This window comes from Somniosus microcephalus, chromosome 7 (assembly GCF_052327205.1).
Source record: "Somniosus microcephalus isolate GS21.2 chromosome 7, FLI_Smic_1.0, whole genome shotgun sequence".
In the NCBI taxonomy this organism is placed as follows: Eukaryota; Metazoa; Chordata; class Chondrichthyes; order Squaliformes; family Somniosidae; genus Somniosus; species Somniosus microcephalus.
This window is the reverse complement of record NC_140993.1, coordinates 180,673,966-180,695,382: the sequence shown is the minus strand read 5'-3', so window position 1 is coordinate 180,695,382 and position 21,417 is coordinate 180,673,966. Positions and strand designations below refer to the sequence as shown.

At 46.2% G+C, this 21,417-nt stretch overlaps 1 protein-coding gene across 1 annotated transcript in view; it reads left to right on the top strand.

Moving 5' to 3' along the window:
• Nucleotides 1–19,601: 19,601 nt before the first annotated feature.
• The window catches only part of kcnv1 (potassium voltage-gated channel modifier subfamily V member 1), a 103,900-nt gene continuing 102,084 nt past the window's right edge, over nt 19,602–21,417 (top strand). Inside the window, exon 1 of the mRNA XM_085993974.1 lies at nt 19,602–21,415. Within this exon, the coding sequence (XP_085850100.1) occupies nt 20,835–21,415 (581 nt within the window). The 5' untranslated portion in view covers nt 19,602–20,834. The remainder of the gene's footprint in view (nt 21,416–21,417) is intronic.

Below are 21,417 nucleotides of genomic sequence, written 5' to 3'. Positions count from 1 at the left end.
TTACAAAGGAGAGGTGGCTACTGAGCAGGAAGTAAAGGAATTTGAAAGTGTGGGACACTGAAGGCATGGTCAAAGAGATTGATTTTTAAATGGATTATGAAGGCAGGGAGAGAAGTAACAAGATAGAGGGATTTTGGAAGAGAATTCCAGAGGGCCTGAATGTAATGGCTGCAAGATTGGTCCAATGGTAGATTGGAGGGAGTGGGGAATACACAGTAATTTAGAGTTAAAAGAACGGAGGATGCCGGCTCGTGTGTATAGCTGGAAAACATTTCACAGCTAGTTAATAAACTAGAGGGATGATTTTCAACGCGCAGAATTGTTTGTTTTCATCCTTGACTTTTCTTGAGGCCTTTTAGAGTAACTTTTATGATGTAGCACTCCCGATGCAGAATATTTTATGATGGGAACACAAGTTGGGAATTTAAATGTGGAGGTCAGCATGCCAGAATTATTCAACTATTAAAATGGCCTAACTTCCCAATATATGCTCCTATTACACAAAGCTCTGCACTGCAAGCAATAAATCCTGATATTTACCCCTGTATGTAAAGGTGATATACAATCGATGTTATAGCTTAGTCCTTAGGCTTGATTCTCATTATTTATTGTTAATCTGGATGACATGGTAACATCAAAATATATTATGGTGAAGTGTTTCTAACTCTAGCTCCACACTCATACTAGAAGTGATATGAATGGGGGAATGGCCTAATTACATTTAATATTTATGACTGCATTTCCTTTTTTGAGATTGTCTCAGTGTCCAATCATGAGAATATACATGCCTGGGATCAAGGACTAGAATGAAGAAAATTATATCAAAATACATAGGAGGGGGAAAATGGTAGGGAAAACATTTCAGAACCTGTTTCAAGGCACCCCTTGCATGCATGCACAATTGCTTCTGGTTAGAGGCTCTTCGCCTATACATTGAGATCGAAGTTAGGAAACCCAAGAAGTGCTGAGCATATTTATGCTCCTTCTGAGAAGTGATGGGAGGCCACACCCAATCCTCCACCTATAACGTGTAGGAAAAACTGGAGTGAAAAGAGAGTAATTTGACTATTTCATTTGTTTGTAGACTTCTGGGCCTGTCATACAATGGAGTTTACATTAATGCAAAGTGGTTTTGACATTGTATTGATGGAAGCTATAGAATACTTAAGGTGTTGAGTCATTTGAAGTGTATCTGGTAAGATATGTGGGACCAGATCAAGGAAATAGCTTCATACACTCTTAGCTTCACTATAACTGCAGGACCTGGCAACTTAAAAAAAAATCTTTTCAATGTTAAAAGTGGGAGAACAGGATAGTTGGCTGTGTGCCTACATTGAAGTTTTTAACCATCATTCACATGCTGGTGAACAGAGTTGTTAACCACTACAAAATTTGATAAATCAGATTAAAGGTCCAATTTGCTCTGCAGATTATTAACATTATATAGGAGATTGTATGCTTAATCGAAATTGCCAGAATCTATAGATTTCTGAAGGAAACTGAAATATATGGCATTAGAATTAACTATCGCATTTAGCTTCTGGCAATTGAAGAGGTAATTAGACATCTGTTAGAGGGAAGATTGTCCAGGGGCCTGCTTATGACTAGCCTTACAGGAAGGGGATGCCATTACCCTATATTGCTTCAGCACATCTGCTTCAATTATGGTGCAGCAAATGAATGATTACCAGGCTCTTTAAAAGGGATATTTTAAAATGTGCAATGTTAGTTGTGTAATTACTACTGACAGCACTTACAGAGAGGGTGAAATTCCTCCTGTCAATAATTCTAACAAAACATTCAGCGAGAAATCTCATTTTGTACCCACACTGGCTTTTTTCTGTTAAAATTATCAATAGGAGAAATGTCACCCTATAGTTACTTACATGTATACACTTTCCAGCAGTGGTCACTGAACAAGAAATCAGAAGTGGTAACCTTGGCTGATTTTTTCTTCTTCTCCCAAGGCCAGGAATCCTGAGACCAATTACAGTGCCCGATCTCTATTGTACCTGAGATTAACTTATTCTGCACAGATTGGGATCAAACTATGGCCTTCTTAGACTGTATAGCTCCGTATTATACTTCAATCATACACATAACCGGTTTACCCAGAGAGTGGTTAGAATTTGGAACTTGCTACCACAAGGAGTAGTTAAGGCGAATAGCATAAATGCATTCAAGGGGAAGCTAGGTAATCACATGGGTGAGAAAGGTATAGCAGGATATGTTATTGGGGTTAGATGAATAAGGGCGGGGGGAGGCTCGTGTGGAGCATAAACAGCAGCATGGACCTGTTGGGCCAAATGGCTTATTTCTCTGCTGTAAATACTTTGTAATACATAATCTGTTTTATGCCATCGCATTTGGTTTTATTTCACTTCAATTATGCCTGGCACTCTTCTCCCCGCTTTGACATCCCTGGTAACGGCTGACAAATATCCACATTCATTGTGCAGCTTAATGAAGGGTAAAACAATATTTTCCCCTTATGAAGACATTACCTTTAAATACATAGATCTCTTTCATTTGGGTCCACTGACCAGAATTTCTGCATTTCCCATTAGGCTTTTTCCTCTATGAAGGGAAAGCTGCATAAGCATTGGGGGCAGTCAGTTCTGTTGCTGGCTAACTACGCGCTAGCAATGTGGCAAAAAATACCTACATTGTGCTGATTTCCCACATTACAACAGTGACTACATTCCAAAAGTACTTAATTGGCTGTAAAGCACTTTTGAGACGTCCAGTGGTCATGAAAGGCGCTATATAAATGCAAGTCTCTCTTTTCTTTCTTTTGATAGCAGAAAATCTCCATTATAGGGAATAACCCATGAACTTATGCATTGCACATCAGATGGGCCCATCACCCCACAAGATCTATGTTTTGACCCTCAGGCAACTTCCATTTGATTATGTACTGTGAAATATATAATTTTGCATTTTTAAGTACCTTTGTGACAAGAAACATTTTGCCTATGATAGATATATTTATTGGATTCTTTCTGACTGGTCACAGTACACACAAGGGTAAAATTGGTTCCTGCTATCTGTTTCTTCAAGCTGCAGCGAATATACATTATGGTCTGGTATGCGAAAGACACCAATTTGAATATTCTGTTTGTTATCAGTGTCCTTGGATTGGATGGCATGTCACAGATCATTCAAAGAGTTTGTCACAGATCAATGCGTTTTCCAGGAAGACATTAATTCATTCCAATCATTACAAGAATCCTGTGAATGACGGGCCACTTAATGAGAAATATAGGTGTAGAAATTCAATAACGCGGGAAAACGGGTGGTACCACCGTGGGGCGAGGTTAACTCGCGCCCGCAAAAAGAGCGCAGGCAGCACCATTATTTTGCTGCTGCCTGCTGATTTAAATGATTGGAGCACAGAACCTACCGCGCAACGCATTGTTTCAGGCTATGCACTCAGTAGGAGGCCCAATGTAGCGTGGCCATAGTGTCCCTGGAGCGAGGCAGCATTTTCTTAAAGCTAGCCTGTCATTTTAGAAAGCAATCTTGAGCCCTTAAAGGGGAACTGCCTTCTAAAAGAAAAAAAAAGAAAATCATTTAAAAATAGGCAGTCTTTAGCTCTTAGAGCTCAACAGCCTTCTGAAAAAAACAATAAAAATAATTCCAAAATGGCAGTCTTCAGCTCTTAAAGATGAACTGCCTTCTGCATGTTATAAAATAATAAAAGCGCTTCAGCACTAACACAAATAGCTCAAAAAGCCAGGGAAGTGGCACCCAGGGTCTCACACACAGCACTCCAGCTTTGTGCAGGGGTCAACACTGGAAGAGAGGTCCTCTAACCACAGGGGCCAGGAGGCCCTCCAGAAAGAATGATGTGGGACCAGATCACAGAGGCCGTCACTGCCAGCAGTGTCGCCCCCACTACCTGGCTCCAGTGCCCAAAGAAGCTTCATGACCTCAGGTCAGTGGTCAAGGTCAGTGAATGCATCTTCAAAAGCCATTTCCTACCAACTGTACCACTAGCCTCACACACTGCTCAATGCACGAGCCCCCCGCCCCCCCCCCCCACCCCATCACTCACCTACCAACAATCTCTACCAAACACAGGGCACACCTCCCATTCCTAGCCTCACCTCACCCCCTTGGAGGAGACAGTGCTGGCCATTCTTGGCAGGGGCATGGCTGAGCCCTTGGCCAGCGATGGGGCTGAAAAAAAAAAGGTGCTGGTATATTCATACATTATCCTCCTTCTCACATCCCACTTCCTCCGCATCCCAAAATATCTTCTGATGTACAAGGTGCATATGGTGTAAGCATACACCTCTTGCTTTCCTGCCCTCCCCTCACCACAACCCTACCCTTGTGCCTTCCTCATTTCAGACACCCAGGAAATCCAGCCTGCCCAGCCAATGGTTGAATAAGAAGAGGGAGAGGAGAGTGAGAAGAGGAAACACAGTCACTCGATTTGACACTCCCAGCCACCAGCTCCTCGAGGTTATCCTGCAAGGCCATCTGCAGTCTCCCCCACTGAAAGTTAGCAGCCTTCCACCAGCCATGCTGCAGCCACTGGGGTAGCACTGCGTGACATCACTAGGATAGGCAAAGGCACACACAAGACAGTCACTAGGTGATGAATGCATGAAGGTGATGAGTTGATTTCTTGAAGTCATATTGGATGCATATATGGATAAAGTTGGATTGGAAAGTTTGCTTTGTGGTAGCTTTTATTTCAGCATTGTGGCCAAGAGGACGCTGTGATGGTCAGTAACAGAGGGAAGGTAAGGTGTGGGACAAATGTTGAAAGGGGAATTGGGGTTGTGGTCACTGTTACCGCAGGTGGATGATTCCATTCCAGATATCCCGGCCAGAAAGAGGCCGTCTGGGTTGCATCCTTCCTTCTGCTTCCTCCTCTTCTGCTTCTTTCTCTTCTGTTTCTTCCTCTTCTGCTTGCTGTGGCTCAGTGGGTAGCACACTCACCTCTGAATCAGAAGGTTGTGGGTTCAAGTCCCACTCCAGGGACTTGAGCACATAAAGCTAGGCTGACACTCCAGTGCAGTGCTGAGGGAATGCTGCACTTTTAGAGGTGCCGTTTTTTGGATGAGACGTTAAACCCAGGTCTGCTCTCTCAGGTGGACGTATAAGATCCCAAGGCACTATTTTGAAGAAGAGCAGGGGAGTTATCCCCGGAGTCCTGGCCAATATTTATCCCTCAACCAACATAACAAAAAAACAGATTATCTGGTCATTATCACATTGCTGTTTGTGGGACCTTGCTGTGCGCAAATTGGCTGCCGCGTTTCCTACATTACAACAGTGACTCCACTTCAAAAGTACTTCATTGGTTGTAAAGTGCTTTGAGATGTCCGGTGGTCGTGAAAGGCGCTATATAAATGCAAGTCTTTCTTTTTTTCTTTCCTCCTCTTCTGCTTTCTCCTCTTCTGCTTCTTCCTCTTCCCTCTATGAACAGCTTGTCCCTTTTGCTGCCTCTGCTTCATCTCCATGTGCCTCGCAGGACTGTGAGCAAGTGGTCTTCTCAGAGACATAATACTGCAGATGCTGGAAATCTGAAATAAAAGCAGAAAATGCTGGAAATACTCAACAGGTCAGGCAGCATCTTGACCTAAACGTTAACTCTGTTTCTGACTTCAAAGATGCTGCCTGACCTGAGTATTTCCAGCATTTTCTGTCTTCTCAGAGGACTTCCTTTACCATCCAAAGCCTTGCAATTGCCCAACAACACTCCCTGAACTCCCTGCACACTTTAACAACTTTTTTAATGTATTGCACCAAGCCATTATGTCAATCAAATATAAAAAATAGTCCAAAAGCTGAAATTCAAACTTACCTGAAAGATGTGTGTGTCCCTTTAAGAAGCGCTGACAGCATCTCTGCAGGGCTACTTCACGCACATTTTTCTGTGTGTAATTAGGGCAGGGCGTTATGGCGTGCGAGAACATCCAAAATAGCAGTCATGACGTCAAATTAGGCATTGCACCGCCTATTGACGTCACAATCTGCTTATTTAAATTTGAGAGGCCAATGCTGGCAACGGCAGCGCTATGACCCACACCAAAATGGCGGCCACCGTGTCCCGCATCAGAAATGGGAAGAAGCGAGGCGGACACTATTTTTTCAACAAAACCACCTTAATGACCATTGCTACAATGGGGAATTTCTAGGCCATAATTTTTTCATTCCTATTTGTTTCGAGATATCATGGGCAGTATTGCACAAAGTCTATAATTAGTCTAAAGGCAGCACAGTTAAAGGTGGGTCAATCATTCTGTGGTAGTGTACAGCCACATAAGAAGTGATGGAATAGTGTTTCATGGTCAGTTTAATTTTGAGCAATAGCACAGGAGAATCTTTGTTGTTTACCTAGATATTGGACAGTTAATGGCACATTCTGATTCAGAGGGGACGAGAGGGAGAGCGAATGTGGTGGCAGTAGAAGTGGGGAGCTGCACATTTTTTGAAAATGCACATTTCTATTTGCTGGGAGCCTATGCAAGTAAAGAGGTAAGCCAACATCACAAATATTGACAACTGGCACCACTGGCACAGGTGCAGCCGCCTTAGGCACGTGCAGCCTTCGATTCTTCCAAGAATCGTAAAATCAGGGCCAATCTACGAGAAGCCAATTGCAGTAGACTGGGTTAATGAGAGCCAGGTCTTGTTGGATTCCGTACACCATCTGCAACAATTAATCGATCTTCTATACACGTGTAGGAAACACTTTAATAATGTTGTGCAGTGTGTTAAAGGATGTCTGTCATCTGTGAAACTCCCATAAAGTAGCGCTAGAGATATGTGCCATACTCTCAGTAGTTTCATGCCCTATTTATTCTGAGTTTCCTTTTACATTTCTGGAAATGTAAAATGTGAATCCCGTAGTAATGTTCCTGCTGGTAGCTATCTGATTTTCCATGTGACAGCAGCAATAAATCTGTTAGTAATCCAGTTGTGCCTATTTGTGAGTAAAATTATGCCCATTGAGTAGTGCAGATCTCATGGGGTGGATAGCATTCTGAGGGCTATCTTCAGCAACTTGGTTCACACACTTGTGTAAAATTTTGACAAAGTAGTTAACCTATTTATTTTGAACAGATTGAAACAGCTATCAAAGGACCTTCACACAAGTGAATTAACCAAATCATTAAACATAGTGTTCAGAATCATTTCAACACTTAAATGGCAATGATTGTGTTTAGTTGTCCTTTATATTTTCACTGCAAATAAGTGTTATGTGCGTGGGTTGCAGATTTAACTTTGAACCCCGTAGACTAGATTTGATTGTAAATCTGTAGCACAAAAGTATTTTAATACACAAATTATTCATTTTTGCTGAATATAGAGGTGACAACAGTTATGTCTGGTGTGTTTTAAATATCTATAAAGTACATTGGGGGAGAAATTGGGTATAGCCCCGTTTGGGGCGCTAGTCCTGGCGATGCGCAAAGTTTAGCGCCAGGCGCAATTTAGCGCCACCTGGCGCGATATTGGGTTGCAGCGCCCCTGAAGGTGATTGCGGCACTAAATCAGGCGCTGCACGATACTCTTAAGGCGCTAACCCAGGGGCGCAACCCAATTTCGTGGAGGCGGGGCGCAGCGCAGGTGCTGTCAATAATCACTTTCCCCGAGACACACTGGCGCCGGCCAGCTCTTAAAGGGGCGGGTCATCAGCCACGGGCACAGAGGATAGTCCTTGTCCCCGAGAAGCCAGCCTCCTGGGTGAGCCGGGGCCTCGAAAAGGTCTGCAACAGAAGTCTGGCACAGGATGAAGGAATCGTGGCTGCTGCCTGGGAACTGCGCATTCACTGCGAGGATCAGCTGTCGGTGGTCACAGACCAGCTGGACATTCAAGGAATGGAACCCCTTGCGGTTGCGGAACTCCTCCGGATTCTCTACAGGCGCCCGCAAAGCCACGTGCGTGCAGTCAATGGCACCCTGCACCATGGGGAAGTCCGCTATTGCAGCGAAGCCCTCTGCGCGCTCCTGCTGCTTGTCCGGGGTCATTGGGAAGGATATGTACTGCCGACTCCTTTTAAACAGGGCATCAGTCACTTGACGGATGCAGCAATGCACCGCAAACTGCAAGATGTTGGCTATGTCCCCAGTTGCGGCCTGAAAGGAGCCGCTTGCGTAGAAGTTTAGGGCAGCAGTCATCCTCACAGCCACCGACAGAGATGTCCTGCACCTTATCTGAGGCTGCAGATCTGGCTGAAGCAGGTGGCACAGCTCAGTCACCACCTCCTTTCTAAAGCGCAGCCTTCTGATACACTGCTCCTCCGACATGTTCATGTAGGAAAACTGCTGTCGGAAAACCCTGGCAGCATAAGGTCTGGTGCGGCGACGTCTGTTGGTCCTCCTCCGTCTGGCCATGCCTGCCCCTCTCTCCCTGCATCTCTGTGCCCTTTCCAGATGATTCAGCAGCAGGACGTTCCCCTCCAATGCAGCCCCCATAATAAGTGCGCAAAGAAAGTTGTGCCGTTGGAAATGCTCACCAACAGCAAGGTGATGGTCAGAAGGCTGAAGTTCCTCTGCCAGCGTTGGCTCAGTGGTGAAATGGCTCGCAGTGTGCAGCCCAGCAACTCTCTGTAACTCTCGAAGAAGTTGTGAGCCAAAAAGGCTGCCGCTTTTAAACCACACCAGTGCCCTTTAAATAACGCCCCTCCAGCCCGAGAGCGACTGGGGAAGGCTCCAGGTAAGCTGTCCTTATTAGCGCCAGGCGCTATGGAGGGGGGCGCCACGGAATTTCCGGTCCAGGGTGCCCAAAAGGCATTGCACACTCAAATGACATCATGATCTGCCTGCGCCCGTGAGTGGGCGCTAAGATTTAGCGCCGGCGCTAAATGTATGCTCAATATGGGGCGAGGTGCTGGGTTCACTGCGCCCGGCCGAAAATTGGCTAACGCCCCACTTCTCAGCCTCTTTAGGCGCTAATTGGAGGCGCTACCAACCAAATTTCTCTCCCATTATTTCCTTGATTGATCATATTCCACATGTCAAGCAATACACATCTCATTTGATTAAGCACACAGAAAAGCATCAAAGAAGTGTTTATGTGCTTTAGTTATTGAAAGAACAAAGATTATGGGATGGATTTTCAACTCACGGACACCCATTTAGCACTGGTAAAAAGGGTGCTAGGCCTCCAAATTTTGCGTGAGGCTCTTGTACGCCTGATGTCCACTGAAAGTGTGCTCAACATCGCTTTGAGTCGGGCGCATTTTGGCCAAACCCTGAGTGGCAGCAATCTGAGCTTCCATAAAAGCTGTTTGAGATGTCACGGCATGCTCCATAACATGTACTGCTGTACTGTGCATAAAGGTGACCACACGCTCCACTACATTGTTTCGACGCCATGAGCAATGATTCCACACAAGTTGAAGGTGGACTCCTCCACACTGCCTGACATTGTGCACAGGCTCCCTGGCAGGCAGTCCAATCCATTGAGCAGTTAGTGATGCACAGTCATCAGTCTTTTATGGACCTGGCCCTGGAGAGCTTAATCTGTGGGGAAGGGTAGGCTTGTGGACATTGGGGCTACAAGTGGTGCAGAACTAAGCAGAGTGTAAGAGAAGTCTGAGTTGGGGTCTTACTTTAGCAACTCTGATCGAATCATTTAATTTTTTTCAACATTGCTACCAGGTGCTGGGCACAATGCTGCGTGTTCACCTGCTCAGTCACCTCTGACTGTTGCCATGCTATTTGCTTTAGAACCCTTCTTCCATCTGCTGGAAACAGGACCTTTTTCCTGCTGCTGACCTCCGCTATATGAATTTACAGGGCATTATCGTAAAATTGAGGAGCCCTTGCAGAACTCATGTTGTCTGCTTGAAGTCTGAAGCATGCCGCACAGGCAAAGTACATCTCCCTTTTGAGAGGTGCAACTTACCTTTAAGTGACCACTCCTGCCTGAATTTGTGCCCCCTAATGGGCTAGCTGCCAATGACCAGCACAGGTAGTGCTGACAGCTCATCCATCACATGGAAATGATGGACCCACGTAATTGGGTGGGTGCTGTGGGCACCCCACCCACTTCACACCCATTTTGGATTGGAAATCTCCCTCTATGATTGTTACTTCGAAAGTGGGAGTGGGCCTTTGGCGTAGCGGTAAGCATCCCCGCCGCTGGGCCAGAAGGTGTAGGGTTTCAAACCCCACTCCAGACAGTCCCGGCAAGTGGAGTCGGAGCTCCGGTTCTAAATTCTGGGTTGACATCCAGCAGGATACTTGCGTCCGTGGGTGCCGGTGGCCCCCCCCCTTGTATGGTTTGTGGGAGCCCGTAAAACCGTCCCGCCATAGGACTAACCACCCTAATGGCTGGTATGTAGATGGTTACGGTCACGGAAGGAGTGTTAACGCGGCCAGAAATCCTTCCACCACTTCATACAGTTCCCCAAAGGGAACAGTGTGAAGACACGTACGACGACGACTTCTAAAGTTGTAATTCCTTTGTTTCAGAGTAAAAAGAAAAAGAAAAAAAGGCTAGGAAAACAGCAGAGAGATTGGTGTCGATTTAATGTAATCAGCTTTTACATGACAAAGTAGAGTAAGAAATTCTAATAAACAGAAGAGGGATCACAGAATCACAAATTCAGTGTAGAAAAATGATGAGGTGAATTAAAATATATACTTGGTGAAATCCCAACTGGATGTAAGGTGCAGCCCAATGATATTGTCCCAGTAATTCCGGGCACAACGCGTGAGTACGGATAGGGTACTCACGCGTGTGCCCGGAGGAATTGCCAGTTTTCAGCATGCACAGCACATGCGCTGAAAACCGGCATTTCCTGTCCTCTGACCCAAGGGGTTAAGAGGCAGAATGCGCGCGACTGCACAGGTAGCGCGTGCGCAGGGAAATTCCTTTTTTTTTTTCAGAGTTGCGTGTGTGTAAAGGCCTCCGGTCTTTAGGCATTGAAAAACCACCCATAAGTACTTAGGCCTAGAAATTCATTGACGCCACTTTTGGGGCGCTAAAGTGGGGCGTCCGCTAAAGTTTGCGGCCGCCGCCAAATCGATGCCACTTCTCCGATATTCATTAGCTTCGCCCTAGGAGTTCGGGCGAGCGCTAAAACTGCTGCTGGACGCCTCTCTTTGGGCGCTAAGCCGGAGGTGGTGATCGATAGCGCCGAGGCCGGGCGCAGCGCAGGTGCGGCCATCTCGTGATTGACAGAAGACACCCTGGCGCCGGCCAGCTCTTAAGGGGGAAGGGTCGACTGTGCTGCCACGCCCTGGCTAGTGGAGCCCTCCAGCTAGGCCTGAACACTACTGCTGGACCCAAATAGCGCCTGAAGACATGGAGCAGGCCCGTGAACGTGCGCAGCGCTTCTCAGAGCGTGATCTGAGTGTGCTGATTGCTGCTGTGGAGAAGAGGCGCCATGTTTTGTACCCAGACAATGGCAAGAAGGCGACTGTCCGCGTCTACAGGAGAGCCTGGAGGCATGTCGCCACCATGCTGTCAGCCAACAGCGACGTCCCCAGGAGCGGTGCCCAATGCCGCAAAAAGTTAAATGACCTCACACGCATTGTCAGGGTGAGTACCCTTTCCAGTGACCTCCTCATCCTTGCATGTGCACCTCACATTATGGGCAAAGGGACCTGAAAGCTCTAATGGCCAGCCTTCATCCAGCAGCTATGGGACAGGCATGAGCATCAATTGCACATTCTGCACTTAACACACTGGCCAAGCTATTCCACCATGGGAGGCATTGCACACCAGATCATGGCGACACACTGGCCAGGCTATTCCACCATGGGAGGCAGTGCACACCAGATCATGGCGACACACTGGCCAAGCTATTCCACCATGGGAGGCAGTGCACACAAGATCACGGTGACACACTGTACTTAGAGGCCATCCTTTCTCTTGCAGGCCAAGCTGGCGAATAATCGCAAGAGCCGGACTGCGACCGGGGGAGGCCGACCCCATATCCAGCCACTCACCGACCTGCAACATCGCGTGGAGCGCCTCATGGGTGGCCGGGTGATTGGGCCCGTTGCATGTGGAGATGCCGACCCTGTTCTGGGCAGCAATGGTAAGGACATCACCTTTTGCACCTCTCTCGTCCCACTTGCGCATCAGATCGACATCCTTTGCCACTGTCCGACCAATGCGCTGAATGCCACCACTCATGCATCCCGCACTGATGCCCTCTCCTCACTCTAAAGCTACTCTTGTGCCTTCCTGCTTTCAGATGGTGAAGAGGAGGTCCCTGAACTTGCCAGTGACAGACCCTCCGAAGAGGAGCAGGAGGAGGAGCAAGAGGAAGGCGACCCATCAGGGGAACCCTCAGCCGCGGCCACCCAGGCCAATGTAGGGGACACGTCTTCCCTGGAGGGCAGCGTGGCGGAAGTGTCGAAGGGGAGGGGAGCTCCTGGGACCTGCGGGCTGCAGAAAGGCGGGAGGGGGGTGGAAGCTCGGCGGCCTTCTCCCCAGAGGGGGGAAGCGTCGGAGGGGAGTCCAATTGCTGGGCCCAGCGGCCTCCAGCAATGCAGGAAGGGTCGGCCAGCTCGGCGGCCTTCTCCCCAGAGGGAGAATCCGGCCTCCAGTCAGGAGATGAGCTTCGCCGAGGAGATGGAACGCCTCGAAGACTTGTCCGCGGACTCGGAGCGCCGGCACACGGAGCTCATGGCGGCAGTGGCACGGTTGCCTGAGTCCATCTATTCCCTCTCTCGGAGTGTGGCCGAGTTCGGGCCCTCAGAGGCCACCAGTCGGGCGGAATACCGGGCAGATCAGGCAGCGAGTCGGGCGGAATTCGGGGCAGCTCTGTCAGCGACTGGCCAGGTGATCAGTGGTGCCGTCCAGTCACTGGCTGCTCTGATGCGGTCAGTGAACAGGTCAACACGGGCACTCACTGCTGCCACACTCGCTGTGTCAGCCAGGCATCGCCAGGGCACCTGGTGCGCTGCAGCAGCACAGCGGTCTGTCCCTCGGCAGATTGGTGCGCATGCTGCAGTGCTGGCCCGGGCGAGTGCCAGTGTCTCAGGCAACCAGCGAGCGCCTGCCATCCGCCAGCTTGCCGCCATTCCTCCAGCCGCCACTGCCAGTCCCCCAGTGGAGCTGCCAGGAGCTGCTGCAGCGACTGATGCTGGCCAGCCACAGCTGCAGCAATCAACAGCCACCCGCTCGACGGCCAGACCTCGACTAGGCCGACCCCCAAGGGCATCTGCCGTCACGACATGTGCCCCTCAGGAGCCTGCCCCCAGCCTTGCAGCAGCCAATGGCCTTACTTTGAGGCGGAGCAGCAGGGCGGGCAGGGGCCACCCAAAGATGGCCAAGGCATCGCCCTAGCGGGCCAAATAGTCGAATGTGTGGCCATTTGTGTTTGTTTCTTGAGGCCGAGAATTGGATGTTTGTTTTTTGAAGGCCGATGATGTGATGTTTGTTTTTGACGAAGGCCGAGAATGACGGCCATTTTAGTTGCCCTATTTTGTTAATCCTCTCCAGGTTGTGGGAGCGAGTAATGTGTTTGAGTGTTTTTTGGGGGTTTCGTCTCTTTTTGGTTTTCATGTGGGAAGGGCCCAGAGTTTGTACAATAAACCATTTTATTTATTCACATTGTCCATGTTTGATCTTTGAAGTGTTTGTTGCCTTAACCGGCTGAGGGCTTGCGGAGCGGCTGCAATCATGTTCTATCATTGGCACAAGCCATTCCCTGACAGGGGGCCTAGAAGTGACGTTCAATAAGCCGCCAACGGGCGGCCCTTGGACCTTGTGCCTCCCTCCTGGGCTGGTACTCCTCGTCCTCGTCGTCCTCATGCTCCTCCTGCTCCTCCTCCTGAGGTGGTGGTCCAACGTGAGGTGGCAGTGCCTGAGTCCTGCGGATAGCCAGGTTGTGCAGCATGCAGCAAACGACGACGAATTGGGAGACTCGATCCTGCGAATACTGGAGGGCTCCCCCGGAGCGATCGAGACAGCGGAACCGTTGCTTGAGGACGCCGATTGTTTGTTCTATGAGGTTCCTCGTCGCTTGATGGCTCTCGTTGTATGCCTCTTCAGCAGGGGTCGTGGGCACGCGGAGCGGGGTCATGAGCCAGGTACACAAAGGATAGCCTTTGTCCCCGATAAGCCATCCTCTTGGGGGAGGCTGTGCCTGGAACATGTCAGCCACAGTTGTCTGTCGCAGGATAAAGGCATCGTGGCTGCTGCCTGGAAAGCGGGCATTGACAGCTAGGATGCGCTGCCTGTGGTCACACACCAGCTGTACATTGAGGGAATGGTAGCCCTTCCGGTTGCGGTAATCCTCGGCATGCTCAAGAGGTGCCCGCAAAGCCACATGCGTGCAGTCAATGGCGCTCTGCACCATGGGGAAGCCCGCTATTCTTGCAAACCCCACTGCACGCTGCTGCTGCTTGTCCAGGGTCATGGGGAAGGAGATGAATTGATGTCTCCTTCGGAAAAGGGCTTCGGTCACCTGGCGGATGCAGCAATGCACGGCGAACTGGGAGATGTTAGCGATGTCCCCAGTAGCGGATTGGAAGGAGCCGGTGGCATAGAAGTTGAGAGCTACCGTCACCTTCACTGCCACCAACAGAGACGTCCTGCGCATCAGCTGTGGCTGCAGATCTCTCTGAAGCAGCCGGCAGATGTCTGCAACCACCTCCCTTCAGAATCGCAGCCTCCTAACACACATCGCGGCAGACATGGTCAGATAGGAGGTCTGCTGGCGGTATACCCTGCGTGGGTAAGGCCTCAGTTGGCGACGCCTGTTGCCCCCTCTGCGTCTAGCCAGGGCTACCACTCTCTCATGGCGTCTGTAAGCCCTTCTGGCATAAGGCTGAAATTAAGCGTTGCCACCCAATGCAGCCCCCATTATATGCTGGCAAACACTGAGCTCTGAATGAAGGCAAAGATAATTGGTAAGCTCTGGCCTGAGCCAAAAATACCTGTCCAAGTGTTGGTCCAAACCAGTAAACTCTCCTCCTTGGTCTCTGTCCAAAAAACCGTTGCACAAGAGTGAATGCTGCAAAATGGCTGGCCTTTATACTGCTGGGTAAGTGCCCTTTAATTTGCGCTCCCCGCGGCCCGGCTGGGCTGTGTACCGTTCCACTTCACAGTCGCTCGGGCCGCCCGGCGCACAATGGGCCGGCGCGAGTGAAGTTCCAGTTCGGGGCGCACAAAAGGCGTTGCACTAGCAAATGACGTCATGATGTGCGCGCGCAGCAGGGCGCGCGCTAAGACTTTGCGCCGGCGCTAAATGTGTACTGAAGTTGGGGCGAGGCGCAGATCGCGCTGCGCCCGGCCGCTAAGCGCCTCGCGCTCGAAATCTACTCCTCCTAAGGCGCTAACGGCTGCCGCGCCCAACTGAATTTCTAGGCCTTAGTTTTTCAGGTAAGTGGTCTATTAATGCAATTGAGAAATTTTTTTTCGACAGGTTTGTCATTTTTAAAGAGTTTACAGTAAGGTAAGTTTAGTTTTAGCCCCAATTTTTTATATAATTTTTTTTTTCAAATTTTTAAATTATTGTTTAAAATAGTTTTTCAGAGTTCTTTATGGTTCATTTAAGTAGTGCAATGTTTTTTTTAATTTTCTTTCAGGTTTAAGTAGTGTTTTGGGGCCAGGAGTTTTCATGAGTTTGACAGCTCTTACTGTCAAACTCATGAATGAACTTTTGCAACCTCCCATTGGTTGCCCTGTGCTCACGTGATCCCAGCCGGCTCATCGCACTAAGTACGCCGCTGGGTCACGCATGCACAGCGTGGCAGGACCTCAAGCGGGCCAGTCAGAGGAAATGCAATGCGGGCCAGAATTAAAATGTCAGCGCGCTGGGTAAGTGAACATTGGGGTCTTGCACGCGCGGCAAGCTCCCGATCCTAATTTCAGGGCCAATGTATTACAAGTTCAGTAAAATACTTAAAAGGAAATATATGTACTAGGTATGTCAGCTTGGCTCAGTGGTAACACTCTCACCTCTGAGTTAGATTATTGTTGATTCAAGCCCTATTCCAAGACTTCAGAACATACTCTAGGCTGACATTTCAGTACAAGAGGGCTGCATTGTCAGAGGTGTCGGGAGTTATTTTGACCAAAGGGTAAAAACAGGTGCAAAATGGGTGTGGTGCTAATAAGACACGACTGCTTGAAAGTCTGGATTTAGCACACAATTTTGGTCCTAATTTCTGATTACTATAATTTCAATTTGCCTGGAGGAATGAAATCAAACATCTGCAGGTTTAGCACTCAAGTGCTGATTAGACGCAATTTTTGTGGAACCGTATATGTGGGTTCCTCGCACCCACACTAAATGTTGCTCAAGCATTGGTGAAGCCTTGACAAAATGTCCCAGAAAGTCTCCTGATGTGTTTCAGAGGTCCCCTTCACAGCTCCAGCAGTAATGAACATGAAATGGTGAATATCCCTTCAAGTAGCGCTTGAAATCAACATCAACACTGTGTTTACTCCCAAACAGCTGGTTGCTGTTAGGAGAGGGCGTTAGGACATTGCTCACCACCAAATGCCATGCAGCCTCTTTAATGAGCACTAGCTGGCATTTTAAGTGGCAATCAGCTGTTTAACGATTCTTCGGACGGCCATTCTTAGCACTGGCTTTAGCTCCTTTACTAAGATGGCGTCTTGCGCAAAACAATAGCTAAACCAGCATTGCAGCTTAAAACTCCATCTTGGCCACCTCAGAGGCTCCTTAGTGCCTAAAGTATTCAGTAAAAATAGCCTGCTGAGTCTATAAAACCAAAAAGTTTAGCACAGTGCAAACGGACTTATTTTTGTTTATTTTTATGTGGCCTTTGCAGAAAAATTTATACAAATTTGTATGATTGTAAAATTAATTCTGTTTTAAATGAGGCACTGATGACCTCCAATGCAAGTGTATATCAGAGGCAATCCTTTTGTCATGAGGTGAAGCAAGAACTAATCTTACCGAGTAAAATCCCCAACAAACACATATTTTGCGGTTCATTGTTTCCATTCAATCAGTCACTAATGTTGATAGGGCCGGATTTGGTGGGGATGTAGAATTTATGGGCTGCAAGGTGTAAATCACTTTGGACAAATTTTGGTGTCCATCCAGTTTATGGCTAACTATTAATGGTTCATTTTCACCTCCTCTAGATTTTGTAAAGCAGTCTGTATAAATTTAAATCACCCAATCAAAATATTAGCTTCTATTAGCAACATTGTGTGACTGCATTGATGGTGCTTTGAATCCCAATCAGCATCTCAGAAATAATATAAGAATCCATATTTTAGCAAAGTAAAACATTTAGCTCCAGTGATGGAATTCTAAAAATGGAGCACAAGCAAACTTTTTCAACTCACAGGAATTAGCTAAAGCACTGTCTGGTATTATTTACAGGTATAACAGACAATGAAAAGTGCACAGAACACTAATAGGTTGTCAAAATTGAATTTAGAAGGTCAAAAGGTCAACAGAATGGAAATTGGAATATACAACAGATTATTAAACGCAATTAACAGCTGAAACCCAATGCGTTTGTCAAAGCGTGAAAGTATCATAACTCATCTCCACAGATTAAAATGTGACATCAATATCATCTCCTTGTCTGAAGCTGCCACACCACCTGGTAAGTCATATTTAAATTTACATGTCCTTTGCAGTTATTTTACAATATATTAAAAGGGTTATGAATAGTGTGTGTTGTACCTTAAATGTAACTGTTGCACAAAAGAAAAATCTACCAGGCTTTTCTGATTGGCTTCTGGGGAATGTGAGCCAATCAAAGAACACTTCATTATCTACTTAACCAGATTGATTGGCTTCTAGGAAATTTTAGCCAAAGAACACTTTATCATTATCCACCTCATCTCAACTCTTGCCTCTCAACACAGCTCTCACAAATTTCTACCATATCCTTCAACTCACCAAGAGCAATGTCATAAGACATCAACTAGTTTATGCTGTTTCTCTAGGGTTTCTACGGTTCTTCAGCCAAAGTTACGGCAGAGGATGAGAAGAACCCTTGCAGAAATTCAGCCCCACATTTATCATGGTAAAGACCAGAAAGTCCACTGTTAAAAGCATGCCACACACAAATCCATCAATAATATTCATCATCCTTTATTGTTTGTTGCGCTCCCTGTAAATAATTTAAGTAGTTTTGCTTTGGCAGTTACAATGGCCCATATTTTCTGATCCCTACGGGTGTGTACGAGCTGTGTACACACCCGTAGGGACATCAGAAATGCCAGTTTCAGGTATGTGAAGTGCATGCGCTGAAAACCGACATTTCCAATCTGTCAAGAATCCTCTTGACAGATTGGATGCCTGCCCTGGAGCAGGGCCTCTGCGGGTGGAGAGTCCCCCTTTCTTACACCTGGTAAAAGCAGGCATAAGGCCTGCTTTTACCAGCATAAGAGTTTTAAAAAGTTTTTAAAAATATGTTCACTCATTTATAATTTTAAAATACTTTTAAAAATGTAAGTTTATTTTTGCCCCTTAAAAAACTTGAATTATTTTTTTCAAAAAATTAAATTTTTGTTTAAAATATTTAATTTAATATAATTTTAACACATTTAAAAAATGTGATGGTTTAAAACAATGTATTTAATGTTTTAATGTCTTTTTGGAGTGATCTCCATTCATACTTTGACAGTTCTATCTGTCAAAAGTATGAAGGGAGATTCCCTTCTTTCATTGGCTCGCCTGGCCCATGTGATCCCAGGGACGCTTACAAACCGCATGCGCCCCTGGGATACGTGGGCTCTGCACATTTCGATTGTGGAGAGGCCCAGGAGCGGAAGTGTCTGGACCTCGGGAGCCCTCAGGTAAGTGCGTAGAGTTTTTTCCGCTAGGAGGCATCCGCACGCAGGAAGCCTCCTATCGGAAATTATGGGCCAATAGTTTTACTGTCTTCATATTAAAAGTGTAAGTGCAGTTCAAATCTAATATTGTTGTTTCCATCTCTACAGATGGACCCATGAAATACAAATTAGGTCCAAGCAACAACCCTTTGGAAAGTGACAAGGACATCAATGATACAAGTGTTAAAATGATAGCTGTCAACATTGGATAAATCCAAAGTCTGAAAGTTTAGGTTTCAAACTATGTACCTGAGGCATTCACTCATGCCTAAAACATAAACATTATGGTTTGTGGTGTTATCCCTGATTACGTATTAGAGATGATTCTGCCATTGTGTGCTCCCAGGAGGGAATGATGCCTACAGGGAGCACCTCGTCCTAAAATGAATCCCAAAATGATTTATTAGATATACAGCATTGCAAAACTCAGTGATATTATTAAAACTCCTTACATTGTTTGAGAACTCACCATAATGCATCTGTAAAAGAAACCATAACATGGTGGCACGGTGGCATAGTGGTTAGCACTGTTGCCTCACAGCGCCAGGGACCCGGGTTCGAATCTGGCCTCGGGTGATTGTCTGTGTGGAGTTTGCACATTCTCCCCATGTTTGCGTGGGTTTTCTCCGGGTGCTCCGGTTTCCTCCCACAGTCCAAAGATGTGCGGGTTACGTTGATTGGCTATGATAAATTGACCATTAGTGTTCGGGGGATTAAAATATGTGGGGTTACGGGGATAGGGTGGGATATGTGTTGGTGGTAGGGGTTACGGGGATCGGGTGGGATGTGTCGGTGCAGGCTCGATGGGCTGAAATGGCCTCTATCTGCGCTGTGGGGTTTCTGTGATATATATTGATTGGCCTGATCTACCTGGAAGATTTTGGACCTGTGTTATTAGGGCATTGTAGCATCCACAATTAGCTCATTAATTCTTTTCATCTTTTTTGTTTTTATTTCACTGCCCTGCTTAACTATTTTCACTGCCTTTTATTCTTCTAATTGCCTCACTGAGATAATGTCAACCAGTTTTCACCTCTTGCCAAATTTTTAAAAAATGATCTATTTGGGCATTCTGTTAATTATCTCCCTTCCCTCTCCCCTACTCAGTTACAACTGAAGCTTTAATCTGTCATTGATCAAGGACCTGCTGTGTATTTCTATCTGTTCCTGTTTTCAGTTCAGATTTCCAGCATTTGCAGTTTATTTTTTTAGCATTACTTCTGTTGGTTGGATGCATCCATTACCAATGCCTCAAATGTGTTTTCAGTCTACAGATATAAACCACATAAGGATACATTAAACAAATTAGAAAAAAAATACAGCTTGACTAACAACACATTAATATGCTTTTATGCCAAGTCAGCTATTTTCCAGAATATACCTTAAGAACCATTGACATTTGGAAATTAGCGCTTCCTGAAAGTTTTCAAATACTTAAAAGGTCAAGTACCAAATTAATGGATGTCGAGCAGAATTTTGAATTATAAGGACAGACATGCCAGCAAGAGACAGAATCTTCTGCAGAGGCACAGAGAGGAAGTCATTAAAAATCTAAATTTAACATCCTGAGTGAACTTATCGAGGATTTTACACAATCCTGTGTTCATATTGATTCTACGTATTCCAATGAAAAGTATAAGTCCAGTTTAGTCAAACTCAAAAAGCATCCACCACAAGTTGTTTTTCTACTATCTGTATTGTCTTTTGATTTTGTGTGCACAGTTGATGAAGCAGACTTTTGTGTGTTTATACCAGCCTATGTTAAAGCCATACAGTAAAAATTCTTGTCCTTCTGTTGGGAAAAAATGTAACACTTTCATTCAAAATCATATTTCATAGTAGTGAGCAGAAGTACTGGGGACATTTACAATTTTGGGAAGAGTTTAAAATCTTAAAAATAATTAGTTTGACCATTGCTGAGGGGACTTTTCATTAAACGTTTCACATAATCCATTTTTGGACTTTAATGGGTAATTTGTAAAGGGATATAGCAACTTTATTAATGTTCTTTATGTGTCCTAACAAAGATAATTTTTAAATTTATTTATCAGGCCATCATCCATGATCATGTACCATGAAGTCTCCCAATTGTTCTCCTTGGTTAGTTGAGCAGAATGAAGATAATGGTTCGGTTTTCTCACTGGAATCCAGTGTTTTCTACAGCGAAGAACACCTGAATAAAAATCCTTTAAACACCTTTATCATAAATGTTGGTGGCAGCAGATTCATTCTGTCACATGAGACTCTGTTGTCCTACCCTGAAACGCGTCTGGGAAAACTGGCTACGTCCAAGCAGGATTCTGTGCTGGAGCTATGCGATGATGCCAACTTTGTGGATAATGAATATTTCTTTGACCGGAGTTCTCAGACATTCAAGTACATCATAAATTATTATAAAACTGGAAGATTGCATGTAAATGAAGAACTTTGTGCAATGTCCTTTTTGCAAGAAATTGAATACTGGGGAATAGATGAACTTAACATTGACAGTTGCTGCCGAGACAAATATTACAGACGGAAAGAAATTAATGAAGCTTTAGACATAAAGCGAGATACAGAAATGATTCAGACTGATGAGGAAGATTTCTCTGGAGTAATTTGTGAAAAGCTAAGGCAAAAACTATGGGTCATGATGGAGAAACCTGACTCTTCAAAGC